General features: G+C 34.1%; 1 protein-coding gene across 3 annotated transcripts in view; it reads right to left on the bottom strand.

Annotated features, from left to right (window-relative positions):
- Window positions 1-8,348: 8,348 nt before the first annotated feature.
- The window catches only part of EED (embryonic ectoderm development), a 35,308-nt gene continuing 29,328 nt past the window's right edge, over window positions 8,349-14,328 (bottom strand). For 2 of the 3 annotated variants that reach the window (XM_020993790.2, XM_020993789.2), the window contains 5 exons: window positions 13,221-13,354; window positions 10,998-11,103; window positions 9,845-10,003; window positions 9,109-9,182; window positions 8,349-8,706 (listed from right to left, as the gene is read on the bottom strand). In XM_020993790.2, coding sequence (XP_020849449.1) covers window positions 8,580-8,706; window positions 9,109-9,182; window positions 9,845-10,003; window positions 10,998-11,103; window positions 13,221-13,354 — 600 coding nt within the window. In that variant the 3' untranslated portion in view covers window positions 8,349-8,579. Of the gene's footprint in view, window positions 8,707-9,108; window positions 9,183-9,844; window positions 10,004-10,997; window positions 11,104-13,220; window positions 13,355-14,328 lie in introns of those variants that run through there. The other variant, XM_078156964.1, reaches the window with a different exon arrangement.

Below are 14,328 nucleotides of genomic sequence, written 5' to 3'. Positions count from 1 at the left end.
CTCTGTTTCCTAGCTTTTCTGGCTTCCTTCAAATTCGAGCTAAAATCCCACCTTCTACAGGAAGGCTTTTCCTATCCTCTTTAATTCTAGTAACTTCCTTCTTTTCATTTTTCCAATTTAGCCCATATAGCTTTTTGGCACATGCTCGCTTGCGTATTGTCTCCCCTATTTAGACTGTGAGTTTCTTTTTTTTTCTTTTTTGGCTAGGCAATGGGGTTAAGTGACTTGCCCAGCCACTCAGCTAGTGTTACCTGTTTGAGGTCGAATTTGAACTCAGGTCCTCCTGAATCCAATCCACTGAGCCATCTAGCTGCCCCTGACTGAGTTTCTTGAGAGCAAGGACTATCTTTTGACCTTTTTTTGTATCTCTCTTGCTTAGCACATGGCTAGCACATAACAGGTGCCTAATAAATGTTTGTCAACTGATTTCTCAATATCCCTAAGCAATTCTCAGACCTTAAGTTTCAAGACTTTCATACTCTTCATTGGAAGAGAGAAGTTTCTCTAACCCAGAGTTCCCTTTACCTGATTTAAAAAAAATCATTTATTCATATAATGGATTAGTTTGCCATTTCCTTCTCCAGGTCATTTTATAGATGAGAAAATTGAGGCAAAAAGAATTAAGTGACTTGAACAGAGTCACACAGTTACTGTCAGAGGCCCAGATTTGAACTCATGTGGATGAATAGTCCTGAGGGTAGCCAAGCACTCTATCCCCTGCCCCACTAGCACCTTGATAAAATCACTTGTCCTGACCCCAAAAAAAATTGAGTTAAGAATGTATAAGCTTTAAGTCAGTCCTTCTCACTTGATATGAAAGGCCTTGGGTACACCCTCAAGAATTCTCTCCTATTTTACATTACTCAGGGTGTTATCATAGTTCCCATTTCAAGCCCATGGTTCACAAAACTTAGAGGAGAAAACATTTATCTATTTATTTATTTTAGAAGACATTTAGATAGGAACCCACAGAAACAACAATTCCTGCCAGAAAACAACCTTTCCCCAAATATGTATGTAGCCTCAGTCACTTACAGGTACCATGTAAATCTCAGCTCCTATTTCCTATTGAGGTTTTCTTGGCATTTTTTCTTACACCTTACTCCCCTCCAAGGCCTTTATGATCCTTGCACAAGGATGGCTTGCATGAGATGCTCCATCTCCCACCTCACAAATTTTCACTGGCTTTTCTCTATGCCTAGAATTCTCTCCTTCCTCCTACTTCTGACTTCCTTCAAGTCCCAACTAAAATCCCTTCTACAAGAAGCCTCTCCTGATCTCTTTATGGCTAGTAGTGCCTTCCTTCTCTTGATTATCTCCAGTGTATCCTGTATATATCTTGTTTCTGCATAGTTGTTTGAATGTTGTCTCTCCCAATAGACTATGAACTTGAGAGTAGGAACTGTTGTTGTTTTTTTTAATTATTGATGTTTGGGTTTTTTGGTTTTGCCTTTCTTTGTATAGTCAACCTTTAGAACAGTGGCTTGAACAAAGTAGGCACTTAAATGCCTATTGACTCTTCATCACCATCTCCTCCATGATTGCTCTGTTCCCTCAGCCCAACTCATGTTGTCTTTAGAATTCTCCATAGTTCCTTCCACATGGTAGCATCATAGCTCAGTTCTCTGAATTCCACCCTATTCTCTTATATATTCTATATTCTCTTTCCTGTTTCTCTAGAGAATTCCCCATTGCTCCCTACAGTCCCCAGCCAAGTGTATCTCAATCTGGTTGATCCTTAAGTGAAGCCTGCCCTCAAAGGAAGGACATATTTCCAAAGATCTCTTGTTTTGATTAGGGATTTTTGTACTCCTTGCATCTAATTCTAATAAAATGCCAAAGTCCCTTTTCTGGGTTTCTCCTTTGAGTGACAATTCTGACATTCTCTGGAGTGTGAAAGTGTGCTAAGTAACAATAATAGTAACAATAATAATCACTAATATTTATATAGTGCTTTAAGGTTTGCAAAAAAAAATTTACAAATATTATCTCATTTTATCTAAGTCATCAGGAATACCATACTTTCCCCCTGAATTGTCTCCCAGATGATTTTTTTGGCCAAATTTCAGGCTTCTTCCTCCCAATCTTACAATATTTCTTGGAGCAGGAGGAAAGATATGGGGAAGCCAAGTACTCTCCAAGCTCAACACTGATGATATCATAAGGGAAGAGAGAAATTTTACAATTCTTTACACATGTTAAAGATCCGACAGAGACAAAGGAGTCCAGAGGTGGGAAAAGAACCTTTAAAATGCTTAAAAACCTTTAAATACTTCTATTAAAAACACTTGAAAGTATAGGTATAAATGGATTTTTCCTTAAACTGATAAAAAGACTTTATCTAAAGCCATCAGTAAGCATTATTTGTAATAGTAACAGGGATTTGTAATAGTAATGAGGATAAGCTAGAAGCCTTCCCAGTAAGATCAAGTGTGAAACACAAATGCCCATTGTCACCAATGTTATTCAATATTGTATTGGAAATCCTAGTAATAGCAGTAAGAGAAAAATAAGAAATAGAAGGAATCAGAATAGGGAATGAGATAATAAAACTATATCTTTTTCCAAGTGATATGATAATATACTTGGAAGTTCCCAAAGATTCAACTAAAAAGTTAGTTGAAATAATTAATAATTTTAGCAAATTAACAGGATATAAAATAAAGCAAATCCACATAAATCATCACGGTTCTTATATACCACAAACAAGTCTCTGCAAGAGATAGTAAAAGATACCCCATTTAAAATAATTCTAGAAAGTATAAAATACCTGGAGTATACCTGTCAAAACAAAACCAGGAACTATTATAGACAAAATTATATAAACAAAAACTTTTTATACAAATAAAATCAGATTTAAATAACTGGAGAAATATTCATTGTTCATAGTTAGGCAGGGCCAATAAAATACAATTTTACCTAAACTAATTTATACATTCAACATTATCCCAATTAAATTGCCAAAAGATTATTTTACTGAATTGGAAAAAAATTATAATAAAATTCATTTGGAAGAACAAAAAGCCAACAATATCAAAGGAACTTCTGAAGAAAAATGTAAAGAAAGGAGGTTTAGCAGTACCAGATCCTAAACTTTATTATAAGGCAATGATTATCACAACTATGTGGTACTGGCTAAGGAATAGAAAGGTAGATCAATAGAACAGAGTAGACATACAATTTACAATAGCAAATAAATATAGTAATCTTGTTTTTGACAAGTGTAAAGACTTAAGATTTGTGGATAAGAATTCATTATTTGGTTAAAATAGTTGGAAAACTGGAAAGCAGTCTGGCAGAAATTGGGCATAGACCATTATCTTACACCATTTACCAAGATAAGGTCAAAATGGACACACGACCCAGATATAAAGACAGATATTACAAGAACATTTGAAGAACATGGAACATATTACTTATCAGACAGATGGATAGACAAACAATTTATGATTAAACAAGAGATAGAGATCATTGTGAGGTGTAAAATGGATGATTTTGATTACATAAATAAAACAAATGTAGCCAAGATCAGAAGGAAAGCAGTGAGTTTGATTTTAATTCATAGGAAAATTCTACATTCTCTTATTAAGGGGGGAGGTTTGTTAGCATCTAGAAAAGGAAATTTTGATCACTAAGAACCAGCATGACTTTAAAAAATCATGCCAGAATAACCTCTTTTTTTGGCAGTTATTAGACTGGTAGATCAGAGGAAAACTTTAATAACATAGCATACCTAAAACCCCAACCTCCTTAACTTTCTTGACATTGTTGACCCACCCCTGCTTGATATTCAATTCTCCTCTGGTTCCTATGTTAAAACATTTTAATGGCTCTTCCAACACTCAGTCGACTTCTTTGTCCCATTCAGTGGCTCCTCATCTCTCTTTCAGCCCTTAAAAGTGGGCCTCTCTGCAGAGGAACTCTCCTCGGCCCCTTTACCCCATCCAACATTGATTTCACACTTCTCCGTATCTCCAATTATCATTTCGGTGATGCTGACTCTAAAATCTATACCTTCACTACATCCTCTCCAAGCTTTAGTCTCACATTTCCAAATACTTGCTGGATATTTCTCCCTACGCATAGCACTGGAAACTTAAAACTTAGTAAGTCTAAAATTGGATTCCACTGTTGCCTTTTCCCCATGGTTCAAAGTTTGTTGGTCAATACTCTACCCTTTCTGCTTCCTCCTCCCTTTTGGAAAGGGAAAGAGCTGAATTATTTCCAGGTCTCACCTATTTCCTCCCTAGGAAGTTGTTAAAGCAGACATGTCAAGCACACAGTCCACTGGCCTCGTGTTCCTACAGCACTCCTGAATGCTCCAGAACCAGATTAAAATGTAATTGGGAAATAATAAAATAAATAAAAATTCACTAAAACATACATATTACATATTAAAACTAAAAATATTTTTCTTTGAAGTTTTATGATTATAAAAATGAACAATTTATTGTCAGGTTTACTAATTCTTGTTTATTAGCATTGATTAATATGGCCACTGTTGATCTTAAAATAATAATTTTCCACTCTCACATATCTAGTTGTTATTGGTAATTTTGGAGGAGGCAAAGAGGTGATAGGTGGGAGTAGGAGGTAAAGAGCTTGTGGCTGGGAATAAGATATAAGACTAGAAAGAAGTAGGTGGCTAAGTTATGAAAGGCTTTGCAATGATGCTGAGCTCCCCATCAGTAGAAAGGAGGAAGGAGTCAATCATTGAAGAGTATCAGAACAAAAAGAAAGTAACAGCTCTCTTGTGTTTTATTTTTCACACTTTACATTTCTAAACAATGAAAATTAATGCCACTGCTGTCCTCCTTTTTTTGAGTTTTGATATACTATTCTTCCTGCAGTGTTTGGCACAGAGCAAGTGCTTAATAAATTACTCTTCCATTCATTCTTACATTTTTCACAGTCTTAAAATTCTCTTTCATAGAATCTTGTATAATTTTGATATATGCATGCGAAAAACCTGTTGGAAGTCTTAAGCATTTTGCTCTAACAAACTAGATGCTTTTCAAAAAAGCTTATATTTTAAAATACTATGCGATTAACAGTGGGATATTGTATTCTCTACATCAGAGGTGTCAAACTCAAATGGAAATTGGGGCAACAAAATAAACATAAGCATCCCCATGGGATACATATGTAGAAAACCACATACTATCTATGTTCTACTGTATTTTTATTTAAAAAAATATTTCCCAACTACATTTTAATTTGGTAGTGCTGTAGGCCACCATGCTCCACCCGCTATGTACCTCTGTTCTACATCACCTTCTCATTTCACACCAGATGCCTTCCTCCACTATCTCCTTCACTCCTGTCTCACACAAAAAGATAGTTCTCCTTGCCAAGGCAAATCCCGAGGCATATACAAGTGATCTGGTTTTCTAGAGTAGATTGCCCTGTAATTCTCACTCTCACCTTCTATATCTATCTAGTGGCTGCTTTCTTGCTATCTATAAACCTGTTCATTTCTCCATCCTCAAAAAACCAAAATCTGAGCTAGATTTGTCCCTCTTGTATTATCACCTCTTTCCCTCGTTTCACAGCTTGAGGATGCTATTATAGGTATTTCCACTTCCCTTCTTCTCTCAACTCTGAAGTCTGGCTTTCACCCTGTTCAACTGAAACTGCTATCTCCCAAGTTACCAATTATATCTTAATTGCCAAATGTAATGGCCTGTTCTCAATCCACATCCTTCTTGACCTGTGTGTAGCCTTTGAGTCAAACACCCCCTTTTCCAGGATGAGACTGGCTTCTGAATAGGTTTTTGTGACTCTACTTTCTCCTAGTTCTCCTTCGAAGACTTTTGTGCTGAATTTACATGCAGGTTGCACCCACTTGCTGTCATCCCACAAGGTTTTGTCTTGACCCTCTTTTCTTCTTTCATACTATTTTGCTTGATGATCTCAATCTTCTTAAAGCACAAGACTGACCATGCTAACCTCTCCCCCACCTTTTTTTTTTAAATAAATTTGAGTAGCTCCCCATTACCTTTAGGATCAAATATAAGATTTTGTTTGACTTTTAAAGTTCTTCATAACCTGGTCCCTTTCTACTTTTCCAGTCTTCTTACACATTACCTCCACTTTACACACTCCATGATAGTGACCCTAGCCCCTTTTGCTCAAGACACTCCCACCTCTTAACTCTGTTGTGCCTTTTTATTGGCTATCCCCCATGCCTGGAATGCTCCCTCAACTGTCTTCCCTATAGTCTCAGAAAAAAAAAGTCCACCTTCTACAAGTTTTTTTTTTCAGTTTTTCTTAATGTTAATGGCTTCCAAGATTACCTCAAATTTATCCTGTATAAATTTTGTTTCTACGTATTATGCTATCTCTCTCATTAGAATGAGTTCCTTGAGGCCTGGCTCTATTTTTGCCTTTTTTTGTTATCTCTAGCACTTAGCACAGTGCAGGACACACAGTAAAGGCTTAATAAATGCTTGACTAGAAAAGTATGTTTAGGCCAGTATGGCTGGAACACAGAGCTATAATATCTGGGAAAGAGAATGGGGCCAGGTGGCAAAGTGCTTTAAATGTCAGAGGAGCGTATATTTGATCCTAGTGAGAATAAGGAGCTACTCCTGGAGGTTGTTGAACAGGAAGAGGGGGAAGGGAAAGGGAGGGGAAAGTTCATCAGGTAGACCAGTACTTTACAGGACTGCGTGACTGGAGAGAGGGCAGTTCTGCAAGAAATATTATGGAGTTAGAAATGACAAGATTTGGCAAGTAATTGGACATGAGTAAAGAGTTAAGGATGCTGTACTTTTTCCTATGAAATGTTAGAACACAAAACAGAAGGCCTACTGGACAGAACTTCTGGTGTATTTATGGGTTAGGATAACCAGAAAATATGTATAAGCTGAGAAGGTGCAGCTAGGTTTCCAATCTGACCATATAACATATATCACATCTACTTACAAAGACTTTGAGGGTCGGAAAAAATATTTTAAAAATCAAATTGAAATGGTGTTTAGACTTATCTAAATACTTTATTGCTAACAGATTTTACATAAAGTAAATTTTCACTTTGCCCTTTATCATTTTAAAATGCAAAAGATTAGAGATGTTCTTGAAAATATTACTGCCTGTGAAACACATTTTTATATATTAAATCAATTTCTCCTTTCATTATAAAAATCTGAGATGTGCTCTTTCGGGAAAAAAGCCTGGCCTTCGAGGTGTACTAGAAAGAATGCTGGATCTGAACTCATGTAGCCAAAGTTCAAATCTTGGTCTTATCTCTTATGACCTATAAGACTTCAGAACCTTTGTTTTCTCCTCTGTAAAATGATGAAATTGGAGTAGATGACCTCTAAGTTCTTTTTGCTCAAATTGTAATGTGCTTTAAAAAAAATTCACAGCATGCAGCAAACCTTTTAAAAATAAGGTATTAAAAATTATTTTCCTAGACAAAAAGCAACAAAAGTATTACCAAAAAAAAAAGTCAATACCAAGTAGTTATGATTATCTTTAACATAAAGACTTAAAAGACTAAAGGGGAAAATGTCGTCAGCAGAACAACCCGACTGGACTTGTTATACACATTCAATCTTCCATTTCTTGAGTAGATTAATACTACAACTAATATTACAATTCTTTGTGGCTTAGTCTGTGCTACTTAGCACTCTATGGGAACTGCTAGCCCTTAGAAATAAACATGTCAATAGTTTATGTTAAAAGTGAAGAAAAAAAACAAAACCTAAAACCACTTAAATATTCTTCAGTAACTCTGGCCTGTACTGTCCTTTGCTGCTTCTCAACTATAGCTCACATTTAAGCATTGTAACTTAGGTTACAATGATAAAACTCTGTTTTATCAAACAAGTCTCACTTCACCAAGATTATCAATTCCTAAAGGGACTATGTCATATATATAACTCTGTAGCCATGCCACACTTTATTTTTTTTGGTCCCCATTCTTCCACCCAGCATGAGAAACATACTACGTACTTAAATACTTAAGTTTTTCTCCTAGTACATTTAATTTTTAAAAACAGTCAAGAATATGAAAATTCAGTCAAGTCTTTGTGTAATGGACATTCCATTAGTCCTATGATTTACATATTAAGAGAAATCTCTTTTTGACAAGTCATAATTAACCAATATTTAAAATATGCTATTATGCTTATAATTTCTTTCAATAAAGTGCATATGATTAAATCATTCAAGTGTTAGGATCAAAATTACATTGAGAATTCATTTTGAAAGATGAAAAGGTCATGTAAACTCTATTTTTTATTGTATATAAGAATAATCACAAAAAATAGAGTATAACAGTGTTAAATGCTATAAAGTATCTCTCAAACACAATGAAAAATGAAAATGGACTCAATACAGAGCACTTTACAAAAATAAATTTTTATTAAAAGCCGTAGAGTCTGAGCAGGAAGACAGTACAAAGAATGTAAACAATGTAAACATCACTACATTCAGCTCAGGCTGATTGTACACTGGAAGGAGACAACACAACTCTAAATGCTAGCGATGCTCTAGGTGCTTTTACTAGCAAGACACAGTAGAAGATTATATTGTACAAAGAAATTTTCTACTTTCAATTAAGAAAAAGTAATTTATCGAAGTCTATCCCAGCGCCAAATGCTAGCATCATCACAAACAGCTATAAGAATACTGCTATCTCTGCTAAAACTGGTTTGTCTAATGGCAGCAACACATTTTGGATGAGTAAGTGTTGTACATCTGTGGGAAAAAAAAACACAAAAACCATGACTAAAGGTTAAAATAGCAAACAAAACACTGATAGTAGCAATCACCATTATTTTCTCTCCAATAAAACTACAAAATGAATAAATGTTTCACAATCAAATAAAAAGTACTTTAGTTAGACAAATCACTGTATTCTAAGGTAATATAATCACTTTTATAGTTGAAAATTAAACTTCATAAAACTTAAGGGAAATTATCAATTAAGTTTTTTAAAAATCCTTATGTAAAAAAATAGATTTAATCTATCAATATTGCTTCAATTTAATAATGTCCACCTAAGGACATCAAACATAAAAGGTTTGTACTATTTACTGCTTCCTAAATTGCTGGGGAGATGGGAATACGAAACATGAAGAGAAGTGTATGAATACTCACTTGGCTTTATGAGGGTCTTCTACTTCTAAATCCCAAACATAAAGTTTGCCAACTTGATTGCCCAATGCAAGCATCTGAAGAAATATGTAGAAATATATAAATAAAAGCTTCTTGATATAAAGAATGACTGAAAATTGTAGAAAACCAGGCAATTCATAGTTTTTCTATTGAAGAAAAATATCGGCACCTTCCTGTGATGGTATTCTAAATAATCTGAAATTCACTACTTGGATTACATGTGATACAGTTCATGTTAAAAGAATGGCAGCAAAAACTATACAAAGTGAGTTTTTCAAACTCTTAGTGAGAGACATTTCAGAGTAATTTGTTGCCAACAATTCTTAGCAAACTACTGTTCTGTTTAAATAACTAATATGTTTCTCACCACCTCCTCCTCTACTTTTTCCTCTCAACTATAAGACTTTTCCAGGCAAAGGACAGAAGAATAATTGCTGAAGAATAACCCTTTAATCTTTAGACATAATAGCTTAGTAACAGGGGTTATTTGAACAAAACTTAACACCCAACTGGCCAATTTGACTCATAATAAGCACTGCAGATAGTATGTAAACCCACAGAGACAGCAGCAAATATCCTCTGTAGGTAAAGAAAGGAAATCAATCCACATACCCACATGAACATTCTAGAGAAAGAGACCAGAGGAACAATAAAATATAAACTGCACTACAATTTTCTAACTATAAATCATTTTAAAAGCATAAAAACAAAGTATTACCTTCTGCCAGAAATCCATTGAAAACCTCATGTACCAAATATCACATTGACTATAGTCAAATCGCCCAAGAATAGTCACATTTGACTCACTAGGTTTAATTTTATCTATCTCATCTTCCATTTTGCCAGGTTTCCAGCACACAATGGCATTTTCACAAGACTGAAATACAGAAAGATGACAGAAGAAAAAAATTTAAAACAGGTTTTTTCCCAATTATTACCTTAGTTAAATTTATAGAACTATAAATTTTATAATTGGAAGGGAACTTAAAGCTAGCTCAACCTCCCACCCATGGCAGAAATTCCTTCTATTGTGAAAAGAGACTGAAGTAGAGGGATACAGAAATTAATTGATTTTGAAATTTCATTATATTTAAGATACCTCATACCTCACATCATCTGTGGACACATTTCAAAGCACTAGTTTCTCTAATACAAAATACGAGATAATGGCTATACATTAGTCTGTTTTGAGCCTCTGATAATTCTCCAAAGCCAATTTTTTAAAATGGGATAAACTTATACCTAGTCTTGATATAAACTGAATGGATTCAGAAAGACTTTCACAGTTCCCAATAAAAACAGTAACATTTTCTATTTTAATACTCATTTATTAAAAGCCGTAGAGTCTGAGCAGGAAGACAGTACAAAGTTTATCAAAAATTATACTACCACATACCTTTTCCATGATCCTTTGCAAAAATCCAACATGTTTTTAAGACTTGACTTAAAATAGATGAAATTTTAAAATAGAAAGGTTATCACCTAAACAAGGTTCCTACAAAGGGTCTGAGAATAACTAATATTCAATACTCTAATGTTTTCTAAAATAATTTTGCAAACTTAAAAAAATCACAAGGCACCTGGACAAATAGGTAAAAGAATAAAAGCCCAACAGAACACTTTTTAATCACCACTGACAACCATCAAGATTAGTTAAAATAGAAGATTATTCTTTGCAAAACCAAGTATTTGCCCTTGGTTAAAAAAATTCCCTATATTCTGACAAAGAAAGGAATAAAGGGCATTTATAATTTGGAAACTGTTATACAATTTGTCAAGATTTGTAATGAAACTAATTGTATTCAATTGGTGAACTCCCTAAAAAGGAGCCCCAACACACACAAAGAAATACAGCTTAACAACTACTATACCTTGGAAAGTATCAGATCTCCTAACCATCGCACACAATCGACATAATTCCTATGTATGTCTCTGGTTGAAAAGTCAGGGAAATGAACTTTCTGAGAAATAAATGGCCTGCAGGAAGAATGGATATGTCAAAACTCAAAAAAGGAGAACAGCAGTGGCACATTCATTTTCACTGTTTAGAAATGTAAAAGTGTGAAAAATAAAACACAAGAGGAATATTAATTTCTCTTTGTTCTGGCATTCTCCAATGGCTGAGCCCTTACTCCTTTCCACTGATGAGGAGCTGCCTCATTAATCATTTCCACGATCAGTTTTTATACTCTATTTTCTTCTTTCAACTTAAAATGTTTGAAACCTAGTTTGAAAGAAGTAACTTAAAAGATGGCACATTTTCTTTTTTTCTATTTAAATCTTCATTGCTTTAAAATGCACTAACCTTTTGGGACAACCTGTAGAATTATAAATGTTATAGCTAAAAATTTAGTTTCACAGCTTTCTGAATAGACTGAATAGATTTATTCAGAGCAATAATGGTTATAAATGAATCTCAGCCAGAGATTAAAAATCCAAAGGTATAACTATTTCATTTTAGGAAACCAAAATGAAGTGCCAATTCCTTAAAGTTATTTTTATGTTATTCTCACTTTAGAGGAGATTAATGTAAGCAAACCAGGGGTAGACTTTAACTCTACCATGGAAGGGAACGCAGTTTGCCTTATATTTTTAAACCAAAAAAGTTGGGCCTTCGGGTGTTTTTTTGGTTGTTTAAACAACAGAAACTATTATTTTTGCTGCAAACTGCTGTGTGGACTTGTACATGTCATTTAACTTCTAAGAGTTTTAGTTTCTTCCTCTGTAAAATGAGATTATTTCCAATGTCACATCTAGCTCTGTGATTCTATGACTCTTTGATCTGGTACCATGTCAAGTTTAAAGGCCAAGTCCATCCTCACAGTGCTAACAAAAGTGGTCATATACCAAAATCTGATTAATGGATCTGGTTTTATATTATTTGACAAAATTAAGTTAAATGCTTTTTTGGCAAGTAAATTGGGGGTTTACTGTTAAGTGTTCAGTGAAAAACGGCCCTAACTAAAAAATGAGCACACAATTTTAAGTGATTTAAGTAATCTTTCCTTTACTTCCAGAAATATAATTTGTTAATAATATTTCCAGGTTAATTAAGTAGGCAGATGTTGCCAGTTATTCCCCCATTCTTTGGTTCTGAATTTTAAGTGAAGTTACAGTAATTCTTTAGGCCACTAGGAATTGAGAGACCCATACTAGCTGACTCAACAATCAAAGAGAATTTAAATTCATGTTCTTTAGAACTTCTAGTTCTTAGTAAGACATTATGTAAAAATTTAATGCAGATATAAAGGATGTATACTCGCTACAATGGAAGAGTCACATATAGCCTTTTTAAGGTTCTGAAAATAACTTATTCAGAAGTTTTGACAAAGAGGATTAAGGAAAGGTCATGGTCAACCCCTTCCCATCTAACTTCTTGTAGAATCTCTCCTGGTTTGCATTTGACCCAATCTTTAATGAAATGGGAGATTATTTGGCATAAGGCAGTAATATCTGTTAGACACTGAGACCTAAATATAAAAACCATGGACTTTTCAAAAAATAATGTTTTATATGGCACATGGTTTACACTAAGCATGCAGACATAATGGAAATAAAATTTTTTAAAGTAGCACTGGAAAAACTTATTTTGAACAACTATGTCCAACATGGTGTCCAAAACCTTTAGATGCTAAAATTAAAAGTTTAAATAATAATTTTCCCTCAGACCATTGTTGAACAGAACTTGAGATTTTATTGACCGTATAACTGAAAATACTTTAAGTTTCTGAATTGCCATTTACTGTCTCCTATTTCTTTGTAGTAAATAAAATATGGTAATATGAAGGTTTTTGTCCTTTATTAAAAACATCTAAGGACAGCGAGGTGAGTATGATATCTAATTAAAGTAAACAAAATTTTTTAAAAATGAAAATAAATTCTGACAAAATAAATTGAAAATGGACAAAAAACATGAAATAAACCAGACCAAGCAAATTAATCCATTAATAAATTATTTTTAAAAATCACTTTCCAAATTTGATTTTTTGAAGGGTTAAAAATGATTTTGTGAAAGTAAGTGCTATCACCCATACTTATAATTATTTGTTCGACATGACAAGAGTTTTGTTTGTTCTTAAGGTCACAAATGTTACCTGTTAGTTTTATTTGGGTTATAATCATAAGAGTCCTTAATTGCATTCATCATTCTTTTTGAATTGATCCTCCAGAGTTTGAGAGAATGATCCATTCCACAGGACATTATTTTTTCACCAAGAAGATCATAATCCTATACAGTAAACAGTTTAAATCAAGAAAATAAGTCATGGTATCAAGTTATGCCATTTATCCAAATTTACCTGATGATATTCAAAATAATATTGACAACAAAAATTGTATTTCTGTGGCTAATTCTGGGGGGCCTTTTTTCAATTTAGTCACAAATTACAGATATGCCCAAGTATCATAAGTGATCATTCTGCCTTTGCTTGAAGCCTAAACATATCTTTTTGTAAATTCTGTCCTCTGGGGCCAAGCAAATCAAGTCCAATTCCTATTCTACTTAACAGTACTTCAAATAATTATACATAGTTGTAATGTCACCATTCCCCACATTTTCTTATCTCCAAGCTAATTAGTAAAAATTCAACTTATTACTTCAACTGATCCATATATGGCATGAACTTGAAGCCCTTCATCTTCTGGCTGTCCGCCTGTATAGACTCTCTTATGCATTTCCTTCAAGTTCAGCAGGCATTCCTCCTTGATTCCTGGTAGTCTCTTAATGCAGTCCATAATACCATTAGCTTTAGTGACTATGAAATCACACTACTGACTCTTTGTGAGTTTGCAGTCCTCCAAAACCCATTTAATCTTTTTTAGACAAACTGCTGCCTTTCTACATCTTGGACTTTAAAAAAAAATTTGTTTTCAACCAAATGAAAACTTTTACACTTATCACTTTAAACTTCATTTGTTATATTCAGGGTTTTTTAATCTGTCCAAATAATTTGGAAATACAACAATGGTATCCAGGAAGTAAACATTTATTAAGCACCTACGATACTAGGCACTACGCTAAGCCCATTAAAAATATTACCTCATTTGATCCTCACAACAACCCTGGGAGATAGGTACAATTATTATCCCCATTTTATAGTTGAGGAAACTGAGGAAGACAGGTTAAGTGATAGGATCACACTGCTGCCAAGTGTCAGCCCCAATGTGAACTTGGGCCCTCCTGACACCAGGCCTAGCAGTTTA

Source organism: Phascolarctos cinereus, unplaced genomic scaffold, assembly GCF_003287225.1.
Source record: "Phascolarctos cinereus isolate Bilbo 61053 unplaced genomic scaffold, phaCin_HiC Scaffold_726;HRSCAF=1367, whole genome shotgun sequence".
In the NCBI taxonomy this organism is placed as follows: Eukaryota; Metazoa; Chordata; class Mammalia; order Diprotodontia; family Phascolarctidae; genus Phascolarctos; species Phascolarctos cinereus.
The sequence above is the reverse complement of the archived record's forward strand: the minus strand, read 5'-3'. Positions and strand labels throughout refer to the sequence as shown.